General features: G+C 52.5%; 1 protein-coding gene across 1 annotated transcript; it reads right to left on the reverse strand.

Moving 5' to 3' along the window:
• Positions 1–2081: 2081 nt before the first annotated feature.
• Positions 2082–26195, reverse strand: MCM7 (minichromosome maintenance complex component 7). The gene is given in 18 exon segments (XM_059837779.1): positions 2082–2336; positions 2339–2460; positions 3494–3603; positions 7263–7422; positions 8978–9061; positions 10150–10543; positions 13614–13697; positions 14883–15014; positions 16918–17038; positions 21127–21276; positions 22254–22325; positions 22327–22392; positions 23242–23422; positions 24011–24135; positions 24808–24972; positions 25795–25860; positions 25862–25875; positions 26029–26195. Coding segments are annotated over 18 exon segments (2157 nt in total). The 5' UTR covers positions 26060–26195; the 3' UTR covers positions 2082–2256.
• Between the last annotated feature and the right edge of the window lie 300 nt (positions 26196–26495).

The raw sequence follows: 26495 nt of genomic DNA on the forward strand, positions 1-26495 counted from the left end.
CCCAAAAACTGCCCAAAAGTGCTCAAAAATCACCCAAAAACTGCCCCAAAACGCCCCAAAAACCGCTCCAAAACTGCTTGAAAATTGCCCCAAAACCTGCACCAAAACTGCCTCAAATCACCCCAAAAAACTGCTTCAAAAATCGCCCAAATCAGCCCAAAAAAAGAGCCCAAAATGGCCCAAATTCACCCCAAAACTGCCCCAAATTCACCCCCAAAATGCCCCAAAACTGCCCCAATTCACCCCAAAATGGCCCCGAAATTTGGGGACCCCCCCGGGCCCGGCGGCGCCTCCGACTCCTGGGGGGGTTTGGGCAAAAAAAATTTGGGTTTAAAAGAGGAAATTTTGGGGGTTTTGGAGCCTTTTTTGGGATTTGGGACCCCCCCAAAATTGGGGGGATTCCCAGGATTTGGGGGGTCTCGATTTTGGGGGATTTTGGGTCAATAAAGTCGAGTTTGAGATGGAAAAATTTGAATTTTTTGTGGTTTTTTTTTTGGTGCTTCAGGAACCCCAAAAATTTGGGATTTACCCCCAAAAAATTCGGGGTTTGGCGGATTTGGGGTTGGAATTTAAATTGAAATTTTTGGTTTGAGAATTTTTGGGGTGGAATTTGGGATTTTTGGGGGAAATTTGGGTTTTTTTTGGGGTTTAAAAGGGGGGTTTTGAGAAGGGAAAACAAGAAAAAAACCCAAAATGGATCAATTTTACCATTTTTTATTGATAAAAATCCATTTATTGCTACAACAAAAAGCACAGAAAAAAAACCCGGGCGGGATTTTGGGGTCCCTGCTTCGATTTTTGGGGTTTCTGGGCGAATTTCTGGGGCTTCCCGGCGGGAATTTTCGCCTTTTTTGGGGAAAATTTTCAAATTTTTCGTGAAATTTTCGCCGTTTTGGGTGGAATTTTTGCCGTTTTTTCCCAAATTTGGAGATTTTCCCCCCGAACTTCTGGAGTGAGGGATCCAGGTGAGCTCTGGGGTCACCTGCAGCTCCTTGAACCCCACAAAATTTTATTTTTTTGGCCTTCCTGGCTGGAATTTCTGCCCTTTTTGGTGAAATTTTGCCATTTTGGTAAAATTTTCACAATTTTTTGCGGAATTTTTTGCCATTTCCCCAAATTTTGGTGATTTTCCCCCAAACTCTGGGGATCCAGGTGAGCTTTGGGGTCACCTGCAGCTCCTTGAACCCCCCAAATTTTATTTTTTGGCCTTCCTGGCTGGAATTTCTGCCGGTTTTTGGGGGCGGTTTTTGCCATTTTTGGTGAAATTTTCGCCGTTTTTCGTGGAACTTTTGCTGTTTTTTACCAAATTTTGGAGATTTTCCCCCAAACTTTTGGAGTGAGGATCCAGGTGAGCTTTGGGGTCACCTGCAGCTCCTTGAACCCCCAAATTTTATTTTTTTGGCCTTCCTGGCTGGAATTTCTGCCCTTTTTGGTGAAATTTTTGCCATTTTGGTAAAATTTTCACCAGTTTTTTGCGGGATTTTTTGCCATTTCCCCCAAATTTTGTGGATTTTCCCCCAAACTCTGGGGATCCAGGTGAGCTTTGGGGTCACCTGCAGCTCCTTGAACCCCCTAAAATTTATTTTTTTGGCCTTCCTGGCTGGAATTTCTGCCATTTTGGGTGGAATTTCTGCCGTTTTTGGGGGCGTTTTTGCCGTTTTTGGTGAAATTTTTGCCGTTCTCGGTGAAATTTTTGCCGTTTTTGGGGGCGTTTTTGCCATTTTTGGTGGAATTTTTGCCGTTTTTGGTGGGATTTTTGCCATTTTGGGTGGAATTTTTGCCGTTCTGGGTGGAATTTTTGCCGTTTTTGGGGGCGTTTTTGCCATTTTTGGTGGAATTTTTGCCATTTTTTGGTGGAATTTCTGCCGTTCTTGGTGGGATTTTTGCCGTTTTTGGTGGAATTTTTGCCGTTCTTGGTGAGATTTTTGCCATTTTGGTGGAATTTCTGCCGTTCTTGATGGAATTTTTGCCGGTTTTGGTGGAATTTTTGCCGTTCTTGGTGAAATTTTTGCCGTTTTGGTGAAATTTTTGCCTTTTTGGTGGAATTTCTGCCATTCTTGGTGGAATTTTTGCCGTTTTGGTGGGATTTTTTGCCATTTTGGGTGGAATTTTGCCGTTTTTGGTGGAATTTTTGCCGTTTTTGGGTGCGAATTTCTGCCGTTCTGGGTGGAATTTTTGCCGTTTCTCGCGGGGTTTCGTCCCTTTTTTCCCGTTTCCCCCGGGTTTTTCGGGGCCGTTTGGGGGTTTCTGGCGGGCTCAGACGAAGGTGACCCTGGTCCTGCTGGGGTTCACCTGCAGGATGTTCAGCCCCTCGTACTCGGCCAGGGCCGCGCTCACCTGGCGGGGGTGAAGCCGCGAGCCCCCAGCACCTCCAGGGCGTGGGGGAGGGGCACCGAGCGCCCCCCGGGCCCCCCCAGGTCCCGCAGGATCCCAAAAATCGCCTCCGACGGCCGGGGGCACCTGGGGGGGGACGGGGGCAGGGTGAGAATTCCCAAAAATCCCCAAAAAAATCCCCAAATCCAGCGAGGTTTACCCCAAAATCTCAAATTTGCCTCGTTTTCACCCAAAATTCCCAAATTTTCCTGGGGTTTCCCAGAGTTGGGGGAGATTCTCCCGAAATTCCGACCCCCCCCCCCCCCCGGGTGTTCCCAGTTTGTGAAATCCCCAAAATTCCCCAAAATTTTTGATTTTCACCCCGAAGGTTTGAAGGTTTGAGATTTCCCCAGAATTCCGAACCCTCTCTGATCCCAACCCCAAAAATCCCCGAAATTCCCCCAAATCCCCTCATCCCCCCCACACCCCAAAATTCAGGATCTTCCCAAAATTTGGGGGTGGAGTCAGGAGTTCCCAGGTCCCAAATGTCCCCAAAACCCCCAGAATTCCCCAAAAAGCCCCAAATTCCCCAGAAAGCCCCAAATATTCCCCAAAAATTCCCCAAATATTCCCCAAAAATTCCCCAAAAAGCCCCAAATTCCCCTAAAAATTCCCCAAAAATTCCCCAAATTCCCCAAAAAGCCCCAAAAATTCCCCAAAAAGCCCCAAATTCCCTAAAAATTCCCCAAAAATTCCCCAAAAGCCCCAAATATTCCCAGAAAGCCCCAAAATTCCCCAAAATTTCCCTAAAATTCCCCAAAAATTCCCCAAAATCCCCAGAAAGCCCCAAAATTCCCCCAAAATTCCCCAAAATTTCCCCAAAATTCCCCCAAAATTCCCCAAAAAGCCCCAAATTCCCAAAAATTCCCCAAATTCCCCCCAAAAGCCCCAAATATTCCCCAAATATTCCCCAAATATTCCCCAAAATTTCCCAAAATTCCCCAAATTCCCCCAAAAGCCCCAAAATTCCCCAAAAATTCCCCCAAAATTCCCCGAAAAGCCCCAAAAAATTCCCTCCAAAATTCCCCAAAATTCCCCAAAAATTCCCAAACCCCCCCAAATCCCCGAGGCGCCCCCAGCGCTCCCCAGTCCGGGATCCCCCCCAGTTTCCCTCTCTGACCTCGGGGAGGGCTCGGGCTCCCCCCGGAGCGAGTCCCGGGCGGCCTCGAGCAGCCGCAGCGCCTCGCTGACGTCGTCCTTCTGCACCTCGGCCCCCAGGCGCAGCCGGGCCTGCCCCACGCCGCCCCACGTCGGCACAGGGGAGAGAAATCGGCACAGGGGAGAGAAATCAGCACCAAAAAAACCCCAAAATCAGCACCAAAAACACCCAAAATCGGCACCAAAAACACCCCACGTCGGCACAGAGACACACATCGGCACGGGGGAGAGAAATTAGCACCAAAACCACCCAAAATCAGCACCAAAACCACCCAAAATCAGCACCAAAAACACCCAAAATCAGCACCAAAAACACCCCACGTCAGCACAGGGGAAAGAAATCGGCACAGGGGAAACAAATTGGCACAGGGGAAAGAAATTAGCACCAAAAACACCCAAAATCAGCACCAAAAACACCCAAAATCGGCACCGAAAAAAACCCACATCGGCACAGAAACACACAAATTGGCACAGAAGACACAAATCGGCACAGGGGAAAGAAATTGGCACAGGAAATACCAAATCAGCAAAGAAAAAACCAAAATCGGCACAGGAGAAACAAATCAGCACCAAAAACACCCAAAATCAGCACAGAAACACCCAAATCGGCACAGGGGACACAAAATTGGCACAAACAAAAACCCAAATCAGCACAGGAAAACACCCCACGTCGGCACAGAGACACACATCGGCACAGGGGAGAGAAATTAGCACAGGAGAAACCAAATCAGCAAAGAGAAAACCAAAATCGGCACAGGAGAAAGAAATCAGCACCAAAAAACCCCAAATCGGCACCAAAAACACCCAAAATCGGCACAGAAAACACAAATCAACAGAGGAGAAAGAAATCAGCACCAAAAACACCAAAATCAGCACTAAATTCACCCAAGTCAGCACAGAAACACACAAATCGGCACAGGAGAAAGAAATCGGCACAGGAAAAACCAAATCAGCAAAGAAAAAACCAAAATCGGCACAGGAGAAAGAAATCAGCACCAAAAAACCCCAAATCGGCACCAAAAAAACCCTAAATCAGCACAGAAACACAAATCGGTAGAGGAGAAACAAATCAGCACCAAAAAAAAAGGCAAAATCGGCACAGAAACACACAAATCAGCACAGAAACACACAAATCAGCACAGAAACACACAAATCGGCACCAAAAAAACCAAATCAGCACCAAAAAACCCAAAATCAGCACAGAAAAAATCCCACATTGACACAGAAAAAACAAATCAGCACAGGAGAAACCAAATCAGCACAAAAAAACCCAAAACCAGCAGAGAAACTCCCAAATTGGCACAGAAAAAACAAATCAGCACTAAATCACCCAAATCAGCACAAAACAAACCAAATCAGCACAAAAAACCCCAAATCAGCACTAAATCACCCAAAATCAGCCCAAAATCAGCACCAGAAACACCCAAAACTGGCACTAAAACCACCCAAAATTCACCCAAAATCGGCACAAAATCCTGACCCAAAAACCCCCAGAATGACCCCAAATCTGAGGGGCCAGCAGGGTCCTGGCAGAGGTGTAGATAACCCCTGACCATGGGGCTGTGGGCTCACTGCCGGCCCATACTGGTCTGTACCGGCCCATACTGGTCTATACCGGTCCATACTGGTCCGTACTGGTCTGTACTGGTCCGTACCAGAGCCGTGGCCAGGCGCAGGATGGCCAGCAGGGTCCTGGCAGAGGTGTAGATAACCCCTGACCATGGGGCTGTGGGCTCACTGCTGGCCCATACCGGTCCATACTGGCCCATACTGGTCTATACCGGTCCATACTGGTCCGTACTGGTCTGTACTGGTCTGTACTGGTCCGTACCAGAGCCGTGGCCAGGCGCAGGATGGCCAGCAGGGTCCTGGCAGAGGTGTAGATAACCCCTGACCATGGGGCTGTGGGCTCACTGCTGGCCCATACCGGTCCATACTGGTCTATACTGGTCTGTACTGGCCCATACTGGTCTGTACTGGTCTGTACTGGTCCATACTGGTTTATACTGGTCCATACTGGTCTATACTGGTCTGTACTGGTCCGTACCAGGGCGGTGGCCAGGCGCAGGATGGCCAGCAGGGTCCTGGCAGAGGTGTAAATGACCCCTGACCATGGGGCTGTGGGCTCACTGCTGGTCTGTACCGGTCCATACTGGTCTGTACTGGTTTATACTGGTCTATACTGGTCCGTACTGGTCCATACTGGTCTGTACTGGTTTATACTGGTCCGTACCAGGGCGGTGGCCAGGCGCAGGATGGCCAGCAGGGTCCTGGCAGAGGTGTAGATAACCCCTGACCCATGTCTGGCACAGCGCTATGGGCTCACTGCCGGCCCATACTGGTCTGTACTGGTCTGTACTGGTCCATACTGGTCTGTACCGGCCCATACCAGCCCATACTGGTCTATACTGGTCTGTACCGGCCCATACTGGTTTATACTGGTCTGTACTGGTCTGTACTGGTCCGTACCAGGGCCGTGGCCAGGCGCAGGATGGCCAGCAGGGTCCTGGCAGAGGTGTAGATAACCCCTGACCATGGGGCTGTGGGCTCACTGCCGGCCCATACCGGCCCATACTGGTCTATACTGGTCTATACCGGCCCATACTGGTTTATACTGGTCTGTACTGGTCCGTACCAGGGCGGTGGCCAGGCGCAGGATGGCCAGCAGGGTCCTGGCAGAGGTGTAGATAACCCCTGACCATGGGGCTGTGGGCTCACTGCCGGCCCATACTGGTCTGTACTGGTCTGTACCGGCCCATACTGGTCCATACTGGTTTATACTGGTCCGTACTGGTCCGTACCAGGGCGGTGGCCAGGCGCAGGATGGCCAGCAGGGTCCTGGCAGGGGTGTAGATAACCCCTGACCATGGGGCTATGGGCTCACTGCCGGCCCATACTGGTCTGTACCGGCCCATACTGGCCCATACTGGTCTGTACTGGTCCGTACCAGGGCGGTGGCCAGGCGCAGGATGGCCAGCAGGGTCCTGGCAGAGGTGTAAATGACCCCTGACCATGGGGCTGTGGGCTCACTGCCGGCCCGTACTGGTCTGTACCAGCCCATACTGGTCCATACTGGTCTATACTGGTTTCTACTGGTCTATACTGGTTTCTACTGGTCCGTACCAGGGCGGTGGCCAGGCGCAGGATGGCCAGCAGGGTCCTGGCAGGGGTGTAGATAACCCCTGACCCATCTCTGGCACAGCGCTGTGGGCTCACTGCCGGCCCATACCGGCCCATACCAGCCCATACTGGTCTGTACTGGTCTGTACTGATCCATACTGGTCTATACTGGTCCATACTGGTCTATACTGGTCTGTACTGGTCCGTACCAGGGCCGTGGCCAGGCGCAGGATGGCCAGCAGGGTCCTGGCAGGGGTGTAGATAACCCCTGACCATGGGGCTGTGGGCTCACTGCTGGCCCATACCGGCCCATACTGGTCCGTACTGGTCTGTACTGGTCTATACTGGTCTATACTGGTCTGTACTGGTCCGTACTGGTCTATACCGGTCCATACTGGTCTATACTGGTCTATACTGGTTTGTACTGGTCCGTACCAGGGCCGTGGCCAGGCGCAGGATGGCCAGCAGGGTCCTGGCAGGGGTGTAGATAACCCCTGACCATGGGGCTGTGGGCTCACTGCTGGCCCATACCGGCCCATACTGGTCTGTACTGGTCTGTACTGGTTTGTACTGGTCTATACTGGTCTGTACTGGTCTGTACTGGTCCGTACCAGGGCCGTGGCCAGGCGCAGGATGGCCAGCAGGGTCCTGGCAGAGGTGTAGAGGCCGTCGTGGCTCTGCCGCCGCAGCTCCACGTAGGCGGCCGTGATGAACTCCCCGAGCGGCTCCGGCAGCCGCGGGCGGCGGCGGCGGCAGCAGCACAGGTAGCGCCTGCAATTGGGGCGAAAAACGGGGATTTTGGGTAATTAATTATTGAAATCGTGGGGCAGCGCCTGCAACGGGGCGAAAAAAGGGGATTTTGGGAAATTAGTTATTGAAATCGTGGAGCAGCGCCTGCAACGGGGGGAAAAACGGGGATTTTGGGAAATTAATTATTGAAATCGTGGAATAACACCGGGGTTTGGGGTGAAAAACGGGGATTTTGGGAAAATTAGTTATTGAAAAAATTAATTATTGAAATCGTGGAGCAGCGCCTGGAACGGGGGGAAAAACAGAGATTTTGGGAAATTATAAATTATTGAAATCGTGGAATAGCGCCGGGACTGGGGCGAAAAACAGGGATTTTGGGGAAATTATACATTGTTGGGATCATGGAACAGTGCCTGGGTTGGGGCGAAAAAAGGGGATTTTGGTAAATTATAAATTATTGGGATCATGGAATAGCGCCTGGAACGGGGGGAAAAAAGGGGATTTTGGGAAATTAGTTATTGAAAAAATTAATTATTGAAATCCTGGAGCAGTGCCTGGATTGGGGTGAAAAACCGGGATTTTGGGAAATTATTAATTATTGAAATCGTGGAGCAGCGCCTGGGTTGGGGCGAAAAACAGAGATTTTGGGAAATTATTAATTATTGAAATCGTAGAGCAGCGCCTGGGTTTGGAGAGAAAAACCGGGATTTTGGTAAATTGTTAATTATTGGGATCATGGAGCAGTGCCTGGGTTGGGGCGAAAAACAGAGATTTTGGGAAATTTGTTATTGAAAAAATTAATTATTGAAATCGTGGAGCAGCGCCTGGAACGGGGGAAAAAACCGGGATTTTGGGAAATTTGTTATTGAAATCGTGGAATAGTGCTGGGATTGGGGGGAAAAAAGGGGATTTTGGTAAATTAATTATTGAAATCATGGAGCAGCGCCTGGTTTGGGGGGAAAAACAGAGATTTTGGGAAAATTAGTTATTGAAAAAATTAATTATTGAAATCGTGGAGCAGCGCCTGGAACGGGGGGAAAAACAGAGATTTTGGGAAATTATTGAAATCATGGAGCAGCGCCGGGATTGGGGCAAAAAAGGGGGATTTTGGTAAATTAGTTATTGAAATCATGGAGCAGCGCCTGGGTTTGAGGGGAAAAACGGGATTTTGGGAAATTAATTGTTGAAATCATGGAATAGTGCCTGGGTTTGGGGGGGAAAACCTGGGGATTTGGGAAATTGGAATTGTGGGGATTTCAAAATTATAAAATTACGGGGGGAAAACCAGGAATTTTGGGAAAAATGGGAATTCTGGGGGGAAACAGGGGAGGTCAAGGGAGAAACAGGAGAAATTTGGGGTGAGAAAAGGGAAATTTGGGGCTAAAAAAGCAAAATTGGGAGGGGAAAAGTGAAATTTTCTGGGAATTTTGGGGCTAAAAAAGCAAAATTTGGAGGGGAAAAGTGAAATTTTTCGGGAATTTTGGGGCTAAAAAAGCAGGAATGGGGGCTGAGGAGGGAGTGGAGGGGAGGAGGAGATTTTGGGGTGAAAAAGGGGGAGTTTGGGGCTCCCACCCACCTCATGAGTTTCATGTCCAGGGGCTGGAAGGCGCTGGGCGGCTCCCGGCAGTGCTGGTGCACGTAGGTGATGTGCTGGGCCAGCCTGAAATGGGGTGAAAAAGGCAAAGTTTGGGAAAATTCGGGGTTTTGGGAATTGGGGGGGACTCCCAGTTTGGCCCAGTTCCTCCCAGTTTGGGCCAGGATCATCCCAGTGGAACCAAGAGGGGCTGGAAGGGGTTTGGGGGAGGGGGAAATGGGAATTTTGGGGTGAAAAATGGGAATTTTGGGGTGAAAAATGGGAATTTTGGGGGTTTTGGGAACTGGGGGGGCCCTCCCAGTTTGGCCCAGTTCATCCCATTAACCCCAAGCCCCTCCCACTGACCCCAAACCCCTCCCACTGACCCCAAACCCCTCCCACTGACCCCAAACCCCTCCCACTGATCCCAAACCCCTCCCACTGACCCCAAACCCCTCCCATTGACCCCAACCCCAACCCAACCACTCCTCCATTGACCCCAAGCCCCTCCCCCCTTAGAGTCTCCTCCCCCAGAGGCCCCTCCCTCCAGAGTCCCCTCCCCCCTCAGCCCCTCCCCCAGAGTCCCCTCCTCCCCTCCCCCAGAGTCCCCTCCCCCAGAGTCCCCTCCCCCTCAGCCCCTCCCCCCAGAGTCCCCTCCCTCCAGAATCCCCTCCTCCCCTCAGCCCTCTGCAGCCCCTCCCCCCCAGAGTCCCCCTCCCCTCTCAGGCCCCTCCCCTCCTCAGCCCATCCCCCCAGTGGCCCCTCCCCCCCATAGCCCCTTTCACCCCCTAGGCCCCTTTCCCCCCACAGTCCCCCTCCCCCCCTTAGCCCCTCCCCTCAGCCCCTCCCTCCCAGAGTCCCATCCCCCCCTCAGCCCCTCCCCCTCAGCCCCTCCCTCAGAGGCCCTTCCCCCTAGAGTCCCCTCCTCCCCTCAGCCCCTCCCCAGCCCGTCCCCCCAGAGTCCCCTCCCCCCTTAGAGTCCCCTCCCCCCGAGGCCCCTGCCCCCAGAGTCCCCTCCCCCCTGAGAGTCCCCTCCCCCAGCCCCTCCCCCCCATAGCCCCTTTCCCCCCATATCCCCTCCCCCCAGAATCCCCCCCCATCCCCCCATATCCCCTCCCCCATATCCCCTCCCCCCATATCCCCTCCCCCATCCCCCATATCCCTCCCCTCCCCACCGCAGGTCGCGCTCCCGCTGCGGCCGGTCCTGCAGCAGCCAGAGCAGGTCGAAGCGCGAGAGCAGCGCGGCGGGCAGGCGCAGGTTGTGCTCCAGGCTGCGCCGCGGGTCGAAGCGGCCCAGCGCCGGGTTGGCGGCGGCCAGCACGGCGCAGCGCGCGTTCAGCGTGGCCGCCACACCCGCCTTGGCCACGGCCACGCTCTGCTGCTCCAGCGCCTCGTGCACGGCCACGCGGTCGCCCTCGGCCATCTTGTCGAACTCGTCGATGCAGCAGACGCCGCGGTCGGCCAGCACCAGCGCGCCGCCCTCCAGCGCCAGCTCGCCGCTGCGCGCGTCCCGCAGCACGGCCGCCGTGAGGCCCACGCCTGAGGAGCCGCGGCCCGTCGTGTACTGGCCTGGGGGGACACGGAAATGGGGGAAAAATGGGTGAAAATAGGGGTAAAATGGGTAAAAATGGGAAAAAATGGGGAGAAATGGCAAAGAAATGGGGGTAAAATGGGTAAAAATGGGGTAAAATGGGTCCTGCAGCACCCATTTAAATGGGGTAAAATGGCCGCCGTCAGGCCCACGCCTGAGGAGCCGCGGCCTGTCGTGTACTGGCCTGGAGGGACACGGAAACGGGGTGAAAAATGGGTGAAAATGGGGGTAAAATGGGGAGAAATAGCAAAGAAATGGGGTAAAATGGGGGTAAAATGGGTAAAAATGGGGTAAAATGGGGATAAAATGGGGTAAAATGGGTCCTGCAGCACGGCCGGGGTGAGGCCCACGCCTGAGGAGCCGCGGCCTGTCGTGTACTGGCCTGGGAGTGGGGAGAAATGGGGTAAAATGGGTGAAAATGGGAAAAAATGGGGAGAAATGGCAAAGAAAGGGGGGTAAAATTGGTAAAAATGGGGATAAAATGGGTAAAAATGGGGTAAAAATGGAGTAAAAATGGGGTAAAATGGGTCCCACAGCACTCATTAAAATGGGGTAAAATGGCCGCCGTCAGGCCCACACCCGAGGAGCCGCGGCCCATCGTGTACTGGCCTGGAATTGGAGGGAAAATGGCTGAAAATGGGGATAAAATGGGAAAAAATGGGGAGAAACAGGGGTAAAATCGGGAGAAATGGCAAAGAAATGGGGATAAAATGGGGTAAAATGGGTCCCGCAGCACGGCCACCGTGAGGCCCACACCTGAGGAGCCGCGGCCTGTTGTGTACTGGCCTGGGGGGACACGGAAATGGGGGAAAAATGGGGGAAAATGGGTGAAAATGGGGATAAAATGGGGTAAAATGGGGATAAAATGGGTAAAAATGGGGTAAAATGGGGTAAAATGGGATAAAATGGGTCCTGCAGCACCCATTAAAATGGGGTAAAATGGCCGCCGTCAGGCCCACGCCTGAGGAGCCGCGGCCTGTCGTGTACTGGCCTGGGAGTGGGGAAAAATGGGGAAAAAATGGGGTAAAATGGGAAAAAATGGGGAGAAATGGCAAAGAAATGGGGGTAAAATGGGGTAAAATGGGGGTAAAATGGGTAAAAATGGGGATAAAATGGGGTAAAATGGGTCCCACAGCACGGCCGCCGTGAGGCCCACGCCTGAGGAGCCGCGGCCCGTCGTGTACTGGCCTGGAATTGGAGGGAAAATGGCTGAAAATGGGGATAAAATGGGAAAAAATGGGGAGAAACAGGGGTAAAATGGGAAAAAATGGCAAAGAAATGGGGATAAAAGGGGATAAAATGGGTCCTGCAGCACGGCCGGGGTGAGGCCCACGCCTGAGGAGCCGCGGCCCGTCGTGTACAGGCCTGGGGGGACACGGAAATGGGGGAAAATGGGGGAAAATGGGGTAAAATGGGTAAAAATGGGAAAAAATGGGGAGAAATGGCAAAGAAACGGGGATAAAATGGGGTAAAATGGGGTAAAATGGGTCCCGCAGCACGGCTGCGGTGAGGCCCACGCCTGAGGAGCCGCGGCCTGTCGTGTACTGGCCTGGGGAGAAATGGGGGAAAAATGGGGTAAAATGGGAAAAAATGGGGAGAAATGGCAAAGAAATGGGGTAAAAATGGGCATGAAATGGGGGTTAAATGGGTAAAAATGGGGTTAAAATGGGGATAAAATGGAGGTAAAATGGGGTAAAATGGGGTAAAATGGGTCCCGCAGCACGGCCGCGGTGAGGCCCACGCCCGAGGAGCCTCGGCCTGTCGTGTACTGGCCTGGGAGTGGGGAGAAATGGGGGAAAAATGTGCAAAAACGGGAAAAAATGAAAAACATGGGTAAAAATGAGCAAAAAGGGGTAAAAAAGGGTAAAAAATGGGCCAAAATGGGCCAAAATGGGGGAAAAATGCGGGAAAATGGGAAAAAATGGCATTAAATTGGCTACAATGGGGGTAAAATGCAGATAAAATGGGTTAAAAGGGGTAAAAATGGGGTAAAAATGGGGGGAAATGGGTAAAAATGGGGGAAAATGGGGTAAAAATGGGGTAAAAATGGGGAAAAATGGGGTAAAAATGGGGTAAAAATGGGAAAAAAATGGGTAAAAATGGGGAAAACCAAAGGGATCACATGGTGAAGAGGAAGAGGGAAATGCCAGAACTGGAGAGGAACTGGAGGAAAGAGAAGAGGAAGGAAATAAATGGAAAGGAAAGGAAAAGGAAGATGAAGGAGGAAGAAGAGGAGGCCGAGGAAGGGAAGGAAGAAGAGGAAGATGAGGAGGAAGAGGAGGAGGAAGAGAAGGAAAAAGAGGAAAAAGAGAAAGATGAGGAAGATGTAAAGGTGAAGGAAAGAAGAGGGGGAGGAAGAGGAAGGGGAGGAAGAAAAGAAAGATGGAGACGAAAAAGGTGAAAAAGAGGAGAGGAAGAGGAAGAGGAAGAGGAGGAGGAAGAGGAAGGGGAGGAGGAAGAGGAGGAGGAGGAGGAAGAGGAAGGGGAGGAGGAAAAGGAAGAAGAAGGGGAGGAGGAAGAAGGGGAGGAGGAAGAAGGGGAGGAGGAAGAAGAGGAAGAGGAAGAGGAGGAGGAAGAGGAAGGGGAGGAGGAAGAGGAAGGGGAGGAGGAAAAGGAAGAAGAAGGGGAGGAGGAAGAGGAAGAAGAAGGGGAGGAGGAAGAAGAGGAAGAGGAAGGGAAGGAGGAAGAGAAGGGGAGGAGGAAGAAAAGGAATAAAAATGAGAAGAGGAGGAAGAAGAAGGGCAGGAAGATGATGAAGATGATGAGGAGGAGGAGGAGGAGGAAGAAAAAGAAGATGAAGAAGATGGAAAAGGTGAAGAAGAGGAAGAGAAAGGAGAAGAAGAGGAAGAAGAGGATGAGGATGAGGAGGAGGAGGAGGAGGAGGAGGAGGAGGAGGAGGAGGAAGAGGAGGAAGAAAAGGAAGATGAAGATGGAAAAGGTGAATAAGAGGAAGAAGAAGAGGAAGAAGAGGAGGAAGAGGATGATGATGAGGATGATGAGGAGGAGGAGGAGGAGGAGGAGGAGGAGGAGGAGGAGGAAGGCACTGACTGCGCGGCGCCAGGCGGTCGATGTAGGTCAGCAGCTGGGACTTGGCCACGCCCGGGTCCCCCATCAGGCAGATGTTGATGTTCCCTGGGGACAAAAAACAGAATTTAGGGAAAAATGGGGAAAATGGGGGGAAAATGGGGGGAAAATGGGGGGGAAAAGGGAGGGAAAGGGGAAAAAAAAGGGGGAAAAAGGGGAAAAAAGGGGGAAAAGGGGGAAAAATGGGGGGAAAAGGGGGGGAAGGGGAGAAAAGGGGGGGGGAAAGGGGGAAAAAAGGGAAAAAAAGGGGAAAAAATGAGGGGAAAGGGGGGGAAGTGGAAAAAAAGGGGAAAAATGGGTTAAAAGGGGAAAAAAGGGGGAAAAATGGGGGGAAAGGGGGAAAAATGGGGGGAAAAGGGGGAAAAAAGGGGGAAAAAGGGGGGAAAGGGGGGGGGAAAAAGGGGAAAAATGGGAAAAAATGGGGAAAAAAGGAAAAAAAGGGAGAAAAAAGGGGAAAAAATGAGGGGAAAAGGGGGGCAAATAGGGAAAAATGGGGAGAAAATGGGGGAAAATGGGGGAAAAGGGGAAAAAGGGGAAAAAGGGGAAAAAGGGGGGAAAATGGGTGAAAAGGGGTGGAAAGGGGAAAAAAGGGGGAAAAAGGGGGGAAAAGGGGGGAAAAAGGGGAAAAATGGGGTAAAAAGGGAGAAAAAAAGGAGAAAAAAGGGGAAAAAATGAGGGGAAAAGGGGGGGAAGGGGAAAAATAGGAGAAAAAGGGGAAAAACGGGGGAAAAGGGGGAAAAAAGAGGAGAAAAAGGAGGGGGAAGTGGAAAAAAGAGGGGGGGAAGGGAAACATGGGGAAAAAGGGGGAAAAAGGGAAAAAAAGGGTGAAAAATGGGGGAAAAGGGGGGAAAATGGGGGGGAAAAGGGGGAAAAAAGGGGAAAAAGGGTGAAAAATGGGGGAAAATGGGGAAAAAATGGGGGAAAAAGGGGGAAAAAAGGGGAAAAGGGGGAAATGGGAGGGAAGAGGGGGAAGAAAGGGGGGAAAAACAGGAAAAAGGTGGAGAAAGGGAATAAAAGCAAATGGAAAAAATGGGAAAATATGAGAGAAAAGGGGGAAAAAAAGGGGAAAAAGGGGGGAAAACTTGGGGCAGCTCCTGTGCCTGCAGCCCCTTTCCCCCTGAGAATGTCCTGGGCTGTTTCCTGGGGTTTTCCCGGGGTTTTCCTGGGGTTTTCCCGGGGTTTTTCCGGGGTTTTCCGGGGTTTTCCCGGGTTTTTCCGGGGTTTGGGGCTGACCCCGGATGCGCATCCCGCGGGGGTTCCTCTCCACGCCCCCCACCAGCAGCAGCAGCAGCGACTTCTTCACGTCCTCGTGGCCAAAGATCTCGGGGGCGATGGAGGCCGCCAGCTTCCCGTAGAAATCCTCCCCTGCAAGGGCCAGAAATGGGAAAATTGGGGGCAGGAACCCCAAAATCTGGGCTTGGAATGGCTAAAAATGGGAAATTTGGGGGCAGGAACCTCAAAATCTGGGCTTGGAATGGCTAAAAATGGGAAAATTGGGGGCAGGAACCCCAAAATCTGGGCTTGGAATGGCTAAAAATGGGAAATTTGGGAGCAGGAACCCCAAAATCCGGCATTGGAAGGGTTAAAAATGGGAAATTTGGGGGCAGGAACCCCAAAATCTGGCATTGGAAGGGTCAAAAATGGGAAATTTGGGGTCAGAAATCCAAAATCTGGGCTTGGAAGGGTCAAAAATGGGAAATTTGGGATCAGGAAACCAAAATCTGGTATTGGAAGGGTCAAAAATGGGAAATTTGGGGTCAGAAATCCAAAATCTGGGCTTGGAAGGGCCAAAAATGGGAAATTTGGGGTCAGGAACCCAAAAATCCTCCCCTGAAAGGACGAAAAATGGGAAATTTGGGGACAGGAACTCCAAAATCCGGCATTGGAAGGGTTAAAAATGGGAAATTTGGGGTCAGAAATGCAAAATCCGGCATTGGAAGGGCCAAAAATGGGAAATTTGGGGGCAGGAACCCCAAAATCTGGCATTGGAAGGGCCAAAAATGGGAAATTTGGGGACAGGAAATCCAAAATCCGGCATTGGAAGGGTCAAAAATGGGAAATTTGGGGTCAGAAATGCAAAATCCGGCCTTGGAAGGGTCAAAAATGGGAAATTTGGGGTCAGGAACCCCAAAATCCTCCCCTGAAAGGACGAAAAATGGGAAATTTGGGATCAGGAAATCCAAAATCTGGCATTGGAAGGGTCAAAAATGGGAAATTTGGGGGCAGGAACTCCAAAATCCGGCATTGGAAGGGTTAAAAATGGGAAATTTGGGGGCAGGAACCCCAAAATCCGGCATTGGAAGGGTTAAAAATGGGAAATTTGGGGTCAGAAATGCAAAATCCGGCACTGGAAGGGCCAAAAATGTGAAATTTGGGGTCAGAACCCCCAAATTCGGCTCCAGGAGCCCCAAAAATGGCTCAAACAGCCCCAAAATTGGCTGGAATTGTTCAAAATTGGGCTGGAATGACCCAAAAAAATCCCCCCAATCCCCTTTTTGTCCCCAAAATTCCCAATTTTCCCAAAATCCACTTTTTTTTCCCCCTAAAAATCCCCATTTTCCCCTCAAAAATCCCCATTTTCCCCCCCAAAACCCCATTTTCACCCAAAAATCCCCATTTTACCCCCAAAATCTCCATTTGTCTCCCAAAAATCCCCATTTTTTCCCCAAAATCCCCATTTTCCCCCCCAAAAATCCCCATTATTTCCCCAAAATCCCCATTATTTCCCCCCAAAACTCCCATTTTCCCCCCAAAACTCCCATTTTCCCCCCAAATCCCCTTTTCCCCCCCAAAATCCCCATTTTTCCTCCAAAACTCCCCATTTTTCCCCCAAAATCCCCATTTTTCCCCCCAAATCCCCATTTTCCCCCCAAAATCCCCATTTTCCCCCAAAAAATCCCAATCTTTTTCCCCAAAAAATCCCAATCTTTTCCCAAAAATCCCCATTTTTCCCCCCAAATCTCCCATTTTCCCCCCAAAAATCCCCATTTTTCTCCCACAAATCCCCATTTTCCCCCAAAATCCCCATTTTTTCCCCCAAAATCCCCATTTTTCCCCCAAAAATCCCCATTATTTCCCCCTAAATCTCCCATTTTCCCCCCAAAATCTCCCATTTTTTCCCCAAAAATCCCAATTTTTCTCCCAAAACTCCCCATTTTTCCCCAAAATCCCAATTTTTCTCCCAAATCTCCCATTTTTCCCCAAAATCCCATTTTTCCCCCAAACCCCCGTTTTTCCCAAACTCGCCGTTTTTCGCCCCGGATCTCACCCGTTCCCATGATCTCCTGCAGCTCCTCGGGGCTCAGCTCCCCGGCCTCGCCCTCCTCCTCCTCGCTCTTGTTCACCTTGGCCACGTGGTGCCCCTCCAGGAAGGTCTCTGACAGCAGGCCCTGCGTTTGGGGCGAAAAACGGCGATTTTGGGAAAAATCCGGGAATTTTGGGGATTTTTGGGAAAAAAAATGGGGATTTTTGGGCAGAAAATGGGGATTTTTGGGGGGAAAAATGGGGATTTTTTGGGGGGAAAAGTTGAAATTTTGGAGGGAACAGGTGAGAAGGGATCAGGTGATGCCCCTCCAGGAAGGTCTCTGACAGCAGGCCCTGGATTTGGGGTGAAAAACGGCGATTTTGGGAAAAATCGGGGAAAATTGGGGGTTTTGGGGGGAAAGTGGGGATTTTTGGGGGGAAAAAATGGGGATTTCTGGGGGGAACAGGTGAGAAGGGGACAGGTGATGCCCCTCCAGGAAGGTCTCTGACAGCAGGCCCTGGATTTGGGGCGAAAAACGGCGATTTTGGGAAAAAATCTGGGAATTTTGGGGCAAAAATGGGGATTTTGGGGGGGGAAATGGGGATTTTTGGGGGGGGAACAGGTGAGAATGGGACAGGTGATGCCCCTCCAGGAAGGTCTCTGACAGCAGGCCCTGCGTTTGGGGCAAAAAACGGCGATTTTGGGAAAAATCCGGGAATTTTGGGGGGAAAATGGGGATTTTCTGGAAAAAAAAAGGGGATTTGGGGGGGGAAAAGTTGAAATTTTGGAGAGAACAGGTGAGAAGGGATCAGGTGATGCCTTTTCTAGAAGGTCTCTGACAGCAAACTCTGGGTTTGGGGTGAAAAATGGGAATTTTGGAAAAAAATCTGGGAAATTTCGGGGAAAATTGGGATTTTTCAGAAAAAAAATGGGGATTTTTGGGGGGAAAAATGGGGATTTTGGGGGGGAACAGGTGAGAAGGGGACAGGTGATGCCCCTCCAGGAGGGTCTCTGACAGCAGGCCCTGGATTTGGGGCGAAAAACGGCGATTTTGGGAAAAATCCGGGATTTTTGGGGGGAAAATGGGGATTTTTGGGGGGAAAAGTTGAAATTTTGGAGGGAACAGGTGAGAAGGGATCAGGTGATGCCCTCCAGGAAGGTCTCTGACAGCAGGCCCTGGATTTGGGGCGAAAAACGGCGATTTTGGGAAAAATCCGGGGAAAATGGGGATTTTTGGGGGGAAAATGGGGATTTTTGGAAGAAAAAATGGGGATTTTTGGGGGGAAAAATGGGGATTTTTTGGGGGGAAAATGGGGATTTTGGGGGGAACAGGTGAGAAGGGGACAGGTGATGCCCCTCCAGGAAGGTCTCTGACAGCAAACTCTGGGTTTGGGGCAAAAAACCGCAATTTTGGGAAAAAATCCGGGAAAAATGGGGATTTTGGAAGAAAAAAATGGGGATTTGGGGGGGAAAATGGGGATTTTTGGGAAAAAAAATGGAATATTTTGGTGTGAAAACGGAATTTTCTGGAGGGAACAGGTGAGATTAGGGGTCAGGCAGGTGAGATTTAGGGCAAAGGGCGATTTGGGGGAAAAAAAAGAGAATTTTGGGGGCATTTTTTAGCCCCCAGGTGCATTTTGGGTGTCCCCAGGTGCATTTTGGGTGTCCCCAGGTGTACTTTGGGTGCTCCCAGGTGCATTTTGGGTGTCCCCAGGTGCATTTTGGGTGTCCCCAGGTGTATTTTGGGTGCTCCCAGGTGCATTCTGGGTGTCCCCAGGTGCATTTTGGGTGCTCCCAGGTGTATTTTGGGTGTCCCCAGGTGTGTTTTGGGTGTCCCCAGGTGCATTTTGGGTGCTCCCAGGTGTACTTTGGGTGCTCCCAGGTGCATTTTGGGTGTGCCCAGGTGTATTTTGCACTCACCTGTGTCACCTGCCTGAAGCCAGGTTTCAGCAGGGGCAGGAAGGGGATCCTAGGTGAGTTTTTGGGTGCTCCCAGGTGTACTTTGGGTGTCCCCAGGTGTATTTTGGGTGTGCCCAGGCGCATTTTGGGTGTCCCCAGGTGTATTTTGGGTGTCCCCAGGTGCATTTTGGGTGCTCCCAGGTGCATTTTGGGTGTCCCCAGGTGCATTTGGCACTCACCTGTGTCACCTGCCTGAAGCCAGGTTTCAGCAGGGGCAGGAAGGGGATCTCAGGTGTACTTTGGGTGCCCCCAGGTGCATTTTGGGTGTCCCCAGGTGCATTTTGGGTGTGCCCAGGTGTATTTTAGGTGTCCCCAGGTGCATTTTGGGTGTCCCCAGGTGCATTTTGGGTGTGCCCAGGTGCATTTTGGGTGTCCCCAGGTGCATTTTGGGTGTGCCCAGGTGTGTTTTGCACTCACCTGTGTCACCTGCCTGAAGCCAGGTTTCAGCAGGGGCAGGAAGGGGATCCCAGGTGCATTTTGGGTGTGCCAGGTGTATTTTGTGTGTCCCCAGGCACATTTTGGGTGTCCCCAGGTGCATTTTGGGTGCTCCCAGGTGCATTTTGGGTGTCCCCAGGTGCATTTTGGGTGTTCCCAGGTGCATTTTGGGTGTGCCCAGGTGTACTTTGGGTGTCCCCAGGTGCGTTTTGCACTCACCTGTGTCACCTGCCTGAAGCCAGGTTTCAGCAGGGGCAGGAAGGGGATCCCAGGTGAGTTTTTGGGTGTCCCCAGGTGCATTTTGGGTGTCCCCAGGTGCATTTTGGGTGTCCCCAGGTGCATTTTGGGTGCCCCCAGGTGCATTTTGGGTGTCCCCAGGTGCATTTTGGGTGTCCCCAGGTGTACTTTGGGTGCTCCCAGGTGTACTTTGGGTGTCCCCAGGTGCATTTTGGGTGTGCCCAGGTGTGTTTTGCACTCACCTGTGTCACCTGCCTGAAGCCAGGTTTCAGCAGGGGCAGGAAGGTGATCTCAGGTGTACTTTGGGTGCCCCCAGGTGCATTTTGGGTGTCCCCAGGTGTACTTTGGGTGCCCCCAGGTGCATTTTGGGTGTTCCCAGGTGTACTTTGGGTGCGCCCAGGTGCATTTTGGGTGTCCCCAGGTGCATTTTGGGTGTCCCCAGGTGCATTTGGCACTCACCTGTGTCACCTGCCTGAAGCCAGGTTTCAGCAGGGGCAGGAAGGTGATCCCAGGCGTATTTTGGGTGTCCCCAGGTGCATTTTGGGTGTCCCCAGGTGCATTTTGGGTGCTCCCAGGCGTATTTTGGGTGCTCCCAGGTGAGTTTTTGGGTGTCCCCAGGTGCATTTTGGGTGTCCCCAGGTGTGTTTGGCACTCACCTGTGTCACCTGCCTGAAGCCAGGTTTCAGCAGGGGCAGGAAGGTGATCTCAGGTGTACTTTGGGTGCCCCCAGGTGCATTTTGGGTGTCCCCAGGTGTACTTTGGGTGCCCCCAGGTGCATTTTGGGTGTCCCCAGGTGTATTTTGGGTGTCCCCAGGTGCATTTTGGGTGTCCCCAGGTGCATTTTGGGTGCTCCCAGGTGCATTTTGGGTGTGCCCAGGTGCATTTTGGGTGTCCCCAGGTGCATTTTGGGTGTCCCCAGGTGCATTTTGGGTGCTCCCAGGTGCATTTTGGGTGTTCCCAGGTGTACTTTGGGTGTCCCCAGGTGCATTTTGGGTGTCCCCAGGTGCATTTTGGGTGCTCCCAGGTGTACTTTGGGTGCCCCCAGGTGCATTTTGGGTGTTCCCAGGTGCATTTTGGGTGTCCCCAGGCGCATTTTGGGTGTCCCCAGGTGCATTTTGGGTGTCCCCAGGTGCATTTTGGGTGTCCCCAGGTGTGTTTGGCACTCACCTGTGTCACCTGCCTGAAGCCAGGTTTCAGCAGGGGCAGGAAGGGGATCCCAGGTGAGTTTTTGGGTGTCCCCAGGTGTATTTTGGGTGTGCCCAGGTGCATTTTGGGTGTCCCCAGGTGTACTTTGGGTGCTCCCAGGTGTACTTTGGGTGTCCCCAGGTGCATTTTGGGTGCCCCCAGGTGCATTTTGGGTGTCCCCAGGTGTATTTTGGGTGCCCCCAGGTGCATTTTGGGTGTCCCCAGGTGCATTTTGGGTGTCCCCAGGAGCGTTTGGCACTCACCTGTGTCACCTGCCTGAAGCCAGGTTTCAGCAGGGGCAGGAAGGGGATCCTAGGTGAGTTTTTGGGTGTGCCAGGTGTATTTTGGGTGCTCCCAGGTGCATTTTGGGTGTCCCCAGGTGCATTTTGGGTGTGCCCAGGTGTGTTTTGCACTCACCTGTGTCACCTGCCTGAAGCCAGGTTTCAGCAGGGGCAGGAAGGTGCCCGTGACCCTGACGTGGTCCCCGGGCTGGGCCTGGCGCGTGTTGGCCCCGCACAGGTGCAGCGACAGCGAGCGGGGCAGGTGACCCACGGGCACCTGGTCAGACTGTGAGGACAGGGGAGTGAATTTGGGGACAATAAATTCAATTTTGGGACTTTGGGACCGTTCTGGGGCATTTTCAGTACGCTGTGGGGACGTTCAAGTGAATTTTGGGGATTTGGGGACATTTCTGGGACATTTGGGCCATTAAAGTCAATTCTGGGGAGATTTTTGGACGTTTGGAGACACTTTTTGGACCACTTAGGGACATTAGAGACAATCTGGGGGCATTTCTGGGACATTTGGAGCAATTTTGGGACATTTTGGAACAAGCGGCGCCATTTTGAAGGCCCCGGCCGCCATTTTGGATCCAATTTTGAGGGAATTTTTGAGGATTTTTGAGTTCCCTGAAGGAATTTTTTGGGATTTTGTGGTTTCCCTTCAGGAATTCGGGGATTCCCCCTGGTTTAGGAGCTCCTGAAACCAAAATTCCCAGAACTGGCGGATTTGGAGCCAACTTTAAGACCCTGGAGTGCATTTTAAAGGCCCAGGCCGCCATTTCAGAACCATTTCTGAGGAGATTTTGGAGTTTCCCGAGGAGATTGTTTTTTGATTTTGGGGTTTCCCACAGGAATTTCAGGTCCCCCCCGTCATTTAGGAGCCCCTAAATCCAAAATTCCCAGAATTTGGTGGCTCCGGAGCCATTTTCAGACCTCGGCCACCATTCTAAAGGCCCAGGCCGCCATTATGGAGCCATTTCTGAGGGGATTTTGGAGTTTCCTGAGGGGATTTTCTGGGATTTTGGGGTTTCCCATTAGGAATTCCAGGTTCCCTCCCCCATTTAGGAGCTCTTGAATCCAAACTTCCCAAAATTTGCTGGATTTGGAGCCAACTTTAAGACCCTGGAGCGCATTTAAAGGCCCCGGCCGCCATTTTGAAGGCCCCGGCCTCCATTTCTGAGGGGATTTTGGAGTTTCCTGAGGGGATTTTTTTGGGTTTTGGGGTTTCCTGTCGGGAATTCAAGGATCCCCCCCCTGACTCACGTGCTCCTGGATCCGCAGCTCCTGGAATTTGGTGAATTTGGAGCCCCGGCTCTGCAGGTAGAGCCGCCCCCCCCGAGCGGTTGGTTTGGCACTCCCGGCTCGGGCACAGCAGCAGCGGCGTGAAGGTGGGGCCCTCGATCTGGGAGGGGAAAAACCCCAAAAACTCAAAAAATACCCCCAAAAAATCCCACCTGAACCCCAAAAACTCCACCTGAACCCCAAAAAGTTCCCAAAGATCCCAAAAATTCCCCCCTGAGATCCCCAGAAGTGTCCGTGGAAAAGGCGGGAAAATGGCGCCTTCGCTCTGTGAGGGAAAAAACCCCAAAATCTCCAAGAATACCGCCAAAAAATCCCACCCAAACCCCAAAGCTTCACCTGAATCCCAAAAAATTCCATTTGAACCCCAAAAAATTCTCAAAGATCCCAAAAATTGCCCCCCAAGACCCCCAGAAGTGCCCTTGGAAAAGGCGGGAAAATGGGGCCTTCGCTCTGTGAGGGAAAAAACCCCAAAAACTCAAAAAATCCCCCAAAAATCCCACCTGAACCCCAAAAACTCCACCTGAACCCCAAAAATACCACCCGAATCCCAAAAAATTCCATCTGAACCCCAAAATATCCCAAAAATTCCCCCCCGAGACCCCCAGAAGTGCCCTTGGAAAAGGCGGGAAAATGGGGCCTTCGATCTGTGAGGGGAAAAACCCTAAAAACTCAAAAAATACCCCCAAAAAATCCCACCTGAACCCCAAAAACTCCACCTGAACCCCAAAAATACCACCCGAATCCCAAAAAATTCCCAAAGATTCCAAAAATTCCCCCCTGAGACCCCCAGAAGTGCCTTTGGAAAAGGCGGGAAAATGGCGCCTTCGATCTGTGAGGGGAAAAATCCCAAACCCTCAGAGAATACCCCCAAAAACCCACCTGAAATCCTCCCAAAACTCCTGAAATTCCACAAAAACCCATCCCAGTCCCTCCCAGTATGTCCCAGTACCGGCTGGTAGGTCTCGGCCCCGCACTGGTCGCAGCTGTAGGTGGCCACGCGCAGCAGCGGCCGCACCTCGCTGGCCCTGGTGACGACTCCCTGCACGGTGACCAGGGCGCCGATGGAGCTGGCGCGCAGCTCCCGCGGGGACACGGCCTTGGAGCACGAGGGGGCGCGGAAATAGAGCTCGCTTTGGGGTGAAAAACGGGGGTTTTGGGAAAAAACAGAATTGTGAGAGGGAAATGGGGGAAAAAAATGGGGAAAAATGGGGAAAAAATGGGGAAAAATGGGCCTGCAGCTCCCGCGGGGACACGGCCTTGGAGCACGAGGGGGCGCGGAAATACAGCTCGCTTTGGGGTGAAAAACGGGGGTTTTGGGAAAAATAGAATTGTGAGAGGGAAATGGGGGAAAAAATGGGGAAAAATGGGGAAAAAATGGGGAAAAATGGGGCCTGCAGCTCCCGCGGGGACACGGCCTTGGAGCATGAGGGGGCGCGGAAATAGAGCTCGCTTTGGGGTGAAAAACGGGGGTTTTGGGAAAAATAGAATTGTGAGAGGGAAAAATAGGCATTTGAGGGAAAAAATGGGGATTTGGGAGTAAAAAAAAAGGGAATTATGGGGGAAAAAGGGGGGGAGTTGGGGAAGAAGTGAGGGAGAAAAGGTGGGAAAATGAGAGAAAATGGGGGAAAAACGGGGGAAAAAGGGACATGGGGGAGGGTTGGGATTTTGGGGTGCCCAGGAATTGGGTCTGGGGTCCCCAGGGTCCTGCCCAGACTCACAAACGCCGCAGCAGTTCCGGGGGGAACTGATTTTGGGGGCTCCTGGGGGCGCCCCCCGCCCGGCCCCGCTGCTCCAGCAGCAGCCGATGCTCCAGGTAAACGTCCAGGGGGTCCCGGGGGGCAGCCTGGGAGGGGGGAAATGGAGGGAGGGGGCTCAGGGGGGAACTGGGGGATCCCCCACGCAAAATTCCTCTCAAAATTGTCCCGAACTCACCCCTAAAACCTTTAAAGACCCCCCGAGACCCCTCCAGGGCCCCCTAAAATCCCCCCAAAATCCCAAATTTGGGGTTTGCTGATCTCAGTGGAGCACCAGACATTGACCGCCCCCCCACCATGACCCTAAAATCCCCCCTAAAAAAACCCTAAAACCTTCTAAAACCTCCTAAGAACCCCTAAAAATGTCCTAAAACCCCCAAAATCCCCCAAATTTGGGTCTCCCTGATCTCAGCAGAGCCAGACAGGGGCAGCAGCTCGTGCACGGCGTCAAAGAAGACGCGGCCGGAGCGCCAGAAACTGACCCTAAATCCCCTAAAAATTTCCTTAAAAACCCCCAAAATCACCCAAAATCTCCTAAAAAACCCTAAAAATGTCATAAAACCCCTAAAATCCCTAATCTGGGGCTCTCTGACCTCAGAAGAGCCGAACAGGGGCAGAAACTCATGGACAGTGTCCGAGAGGACGCGGCCGGAGTGCCGGACACTGACCCTAAACCCCCTAAAAACTCCCCAAAAAAACCCCAAAAACTCCCCCAAAATGTCCTAAAAACCCCAAAATCCCCCAAATTTGGCCTCCTTGACCTCAGCAGAGCCGAACTGGGGCAGCAGCTCGTGCACAGCATCCGAGAAGACGCGGCCGTAGCGCCGGACGTTCTCCGCCACGGCCTCGGCCAGCTCGGGCTCATCCTCGGCCACATCGTCCAGGGCCACCCACAGGGCCACCTGCTCCCGGCGGGCCAGCGCCGTCTGAGGGGAAAATGGGGTGAAAAGTGGGGATTTTGGGAAAAAATGGGGATTTGGGGTGAGAAATGGGGATTTGGGGGTGAGAAATGGGGATTTTGGGGTGAAAAATGGGGGTTTTGAAAGTTGTCCAGGGCCACCCACAGGGCCACCTGCTCCCGGCGGGCCAGCGCCGTCTGAGGGGAAAATGGGGTGAAAAGTGGGGGTTTTGGGAAAAAATGGGGATTTGGGGTGAGAAATTAGGGATTTCGGGTGAGAAATGGGGATTTTGGGGTGAAAAATGGGGGTTTTGGAGGTCGTCCAGGGCCACCCACAGGGCCACCTGCTCCCGGCGGGCCAGCGCCATCTGAGGGGAAAATGGGTGAAAAATGGGGATTTTGGGAAAAATGGGGATTTGGGGTGAAAAACAGGGGTTTTGGCGTGAAAAATGGGGATTTTGGGGTGAGAAATGGGCATTTTGGGGTGAGAAATGGGGATTTGGGGTGAAAAATGGGGATTTTGGGGTGAGAAATGGGGATTTGGGGTGAAAAATGGGGATTTGAGGTGAAAAATGGGGATTTAGGGTGAAAAACAGGGGGTTTGGGGTGAAAAATGGGGGTTAGGGGTGAAAAATGGGGGTTTGGGGGGAATTTGGGGATGCTGGAAGGGGTTTGGGGAGGATTGGAAGGATTTAGGGTGAGTGGGGAGGGGTTTTGGGGGGACTTGAGAAGTCTTAGGAAGGACTTGAGGGGATTCGAGGTGGGATTTGAGAGAGTTTGGGGGGGTCAGGGTGGAATCCGAGGGGATTTGAGGAGATTTCGGGTCAGTTTTGGGGGTGCCGGCCCTCACCAGCTGCTCCCGGTACGGGAACTCCTTGCGCCCGTCGGGTCCATCCCGGTAAAACTCCTGAAAAAAACCGCTTGGCCTTCTCTGAGGGGGAAACAGAGACCGAGAGGGGAGGCTCAGGCACGGGAGGAAGAGTCGCGATATCGCGGCAATGTCCCGATAATCGGGGGGGGGTCCCGACAGCGGATCAATAACGGGTCAATAACGGAGTCCCGGCTCCCCCCGCTGGCCTCAAACCTTTCTCGCTGTCGTAGTCGCGCGGGGCCATGGCGGGGCCGCTGCTGTCGCGATTCCCTGTCGCGATATTCCCCTCACGATCGCGATTTTCCCCTCAGAGCCGCTCCCCCCTTTTCCCGCCACCCTCCTTCCCCCTCACGGCGAGTGGCGCGAAAAACCGGCAGCCACGTGACGGCCGCCGGCCAATCAAAACGCAGGGGCCAACTTCCGCGTGACGACAGCGCCGGCCAATCACAGCAGAGGACGCGCGGAGGCGGGGATAGACCGGCCAATAGGAAGGCTCGGCGCTGCCCACGTGCGGCGAGGCCACGCCCGCGGTGGGCGGGGCCGCGCGCGCGGCGGCGGCGGGAACCGGCCCGGAGGTTCGGGGGGCCCGGGAGGGGCTTGGCCACGCCCCCTCTTAAAGGGGCCGCGTCGCTTTTTGGGGCGGATTTTGGGGTTTTTTGGGGGGTCCCGAGGGAATTTTG

The sequence above is a fragment of the Haemorhous mexicanus genome, unplaced genomic scaffold (assembly GCF_027477595.1).
Source record: "Haemorhous mexicanus isolate bHaeMex1 unplaced genomic scaffold, bHaeMex1.pri scaffold_241_ctg1, whole genome shotgun sequence".
In the NCBI taxonomy this organism is placed as follows: Eukaryota; Metazoa; Chordata; class Aves; order Passeriformes; family Fringillidae; genus Haemorhous; species Haemorhous mexicanus.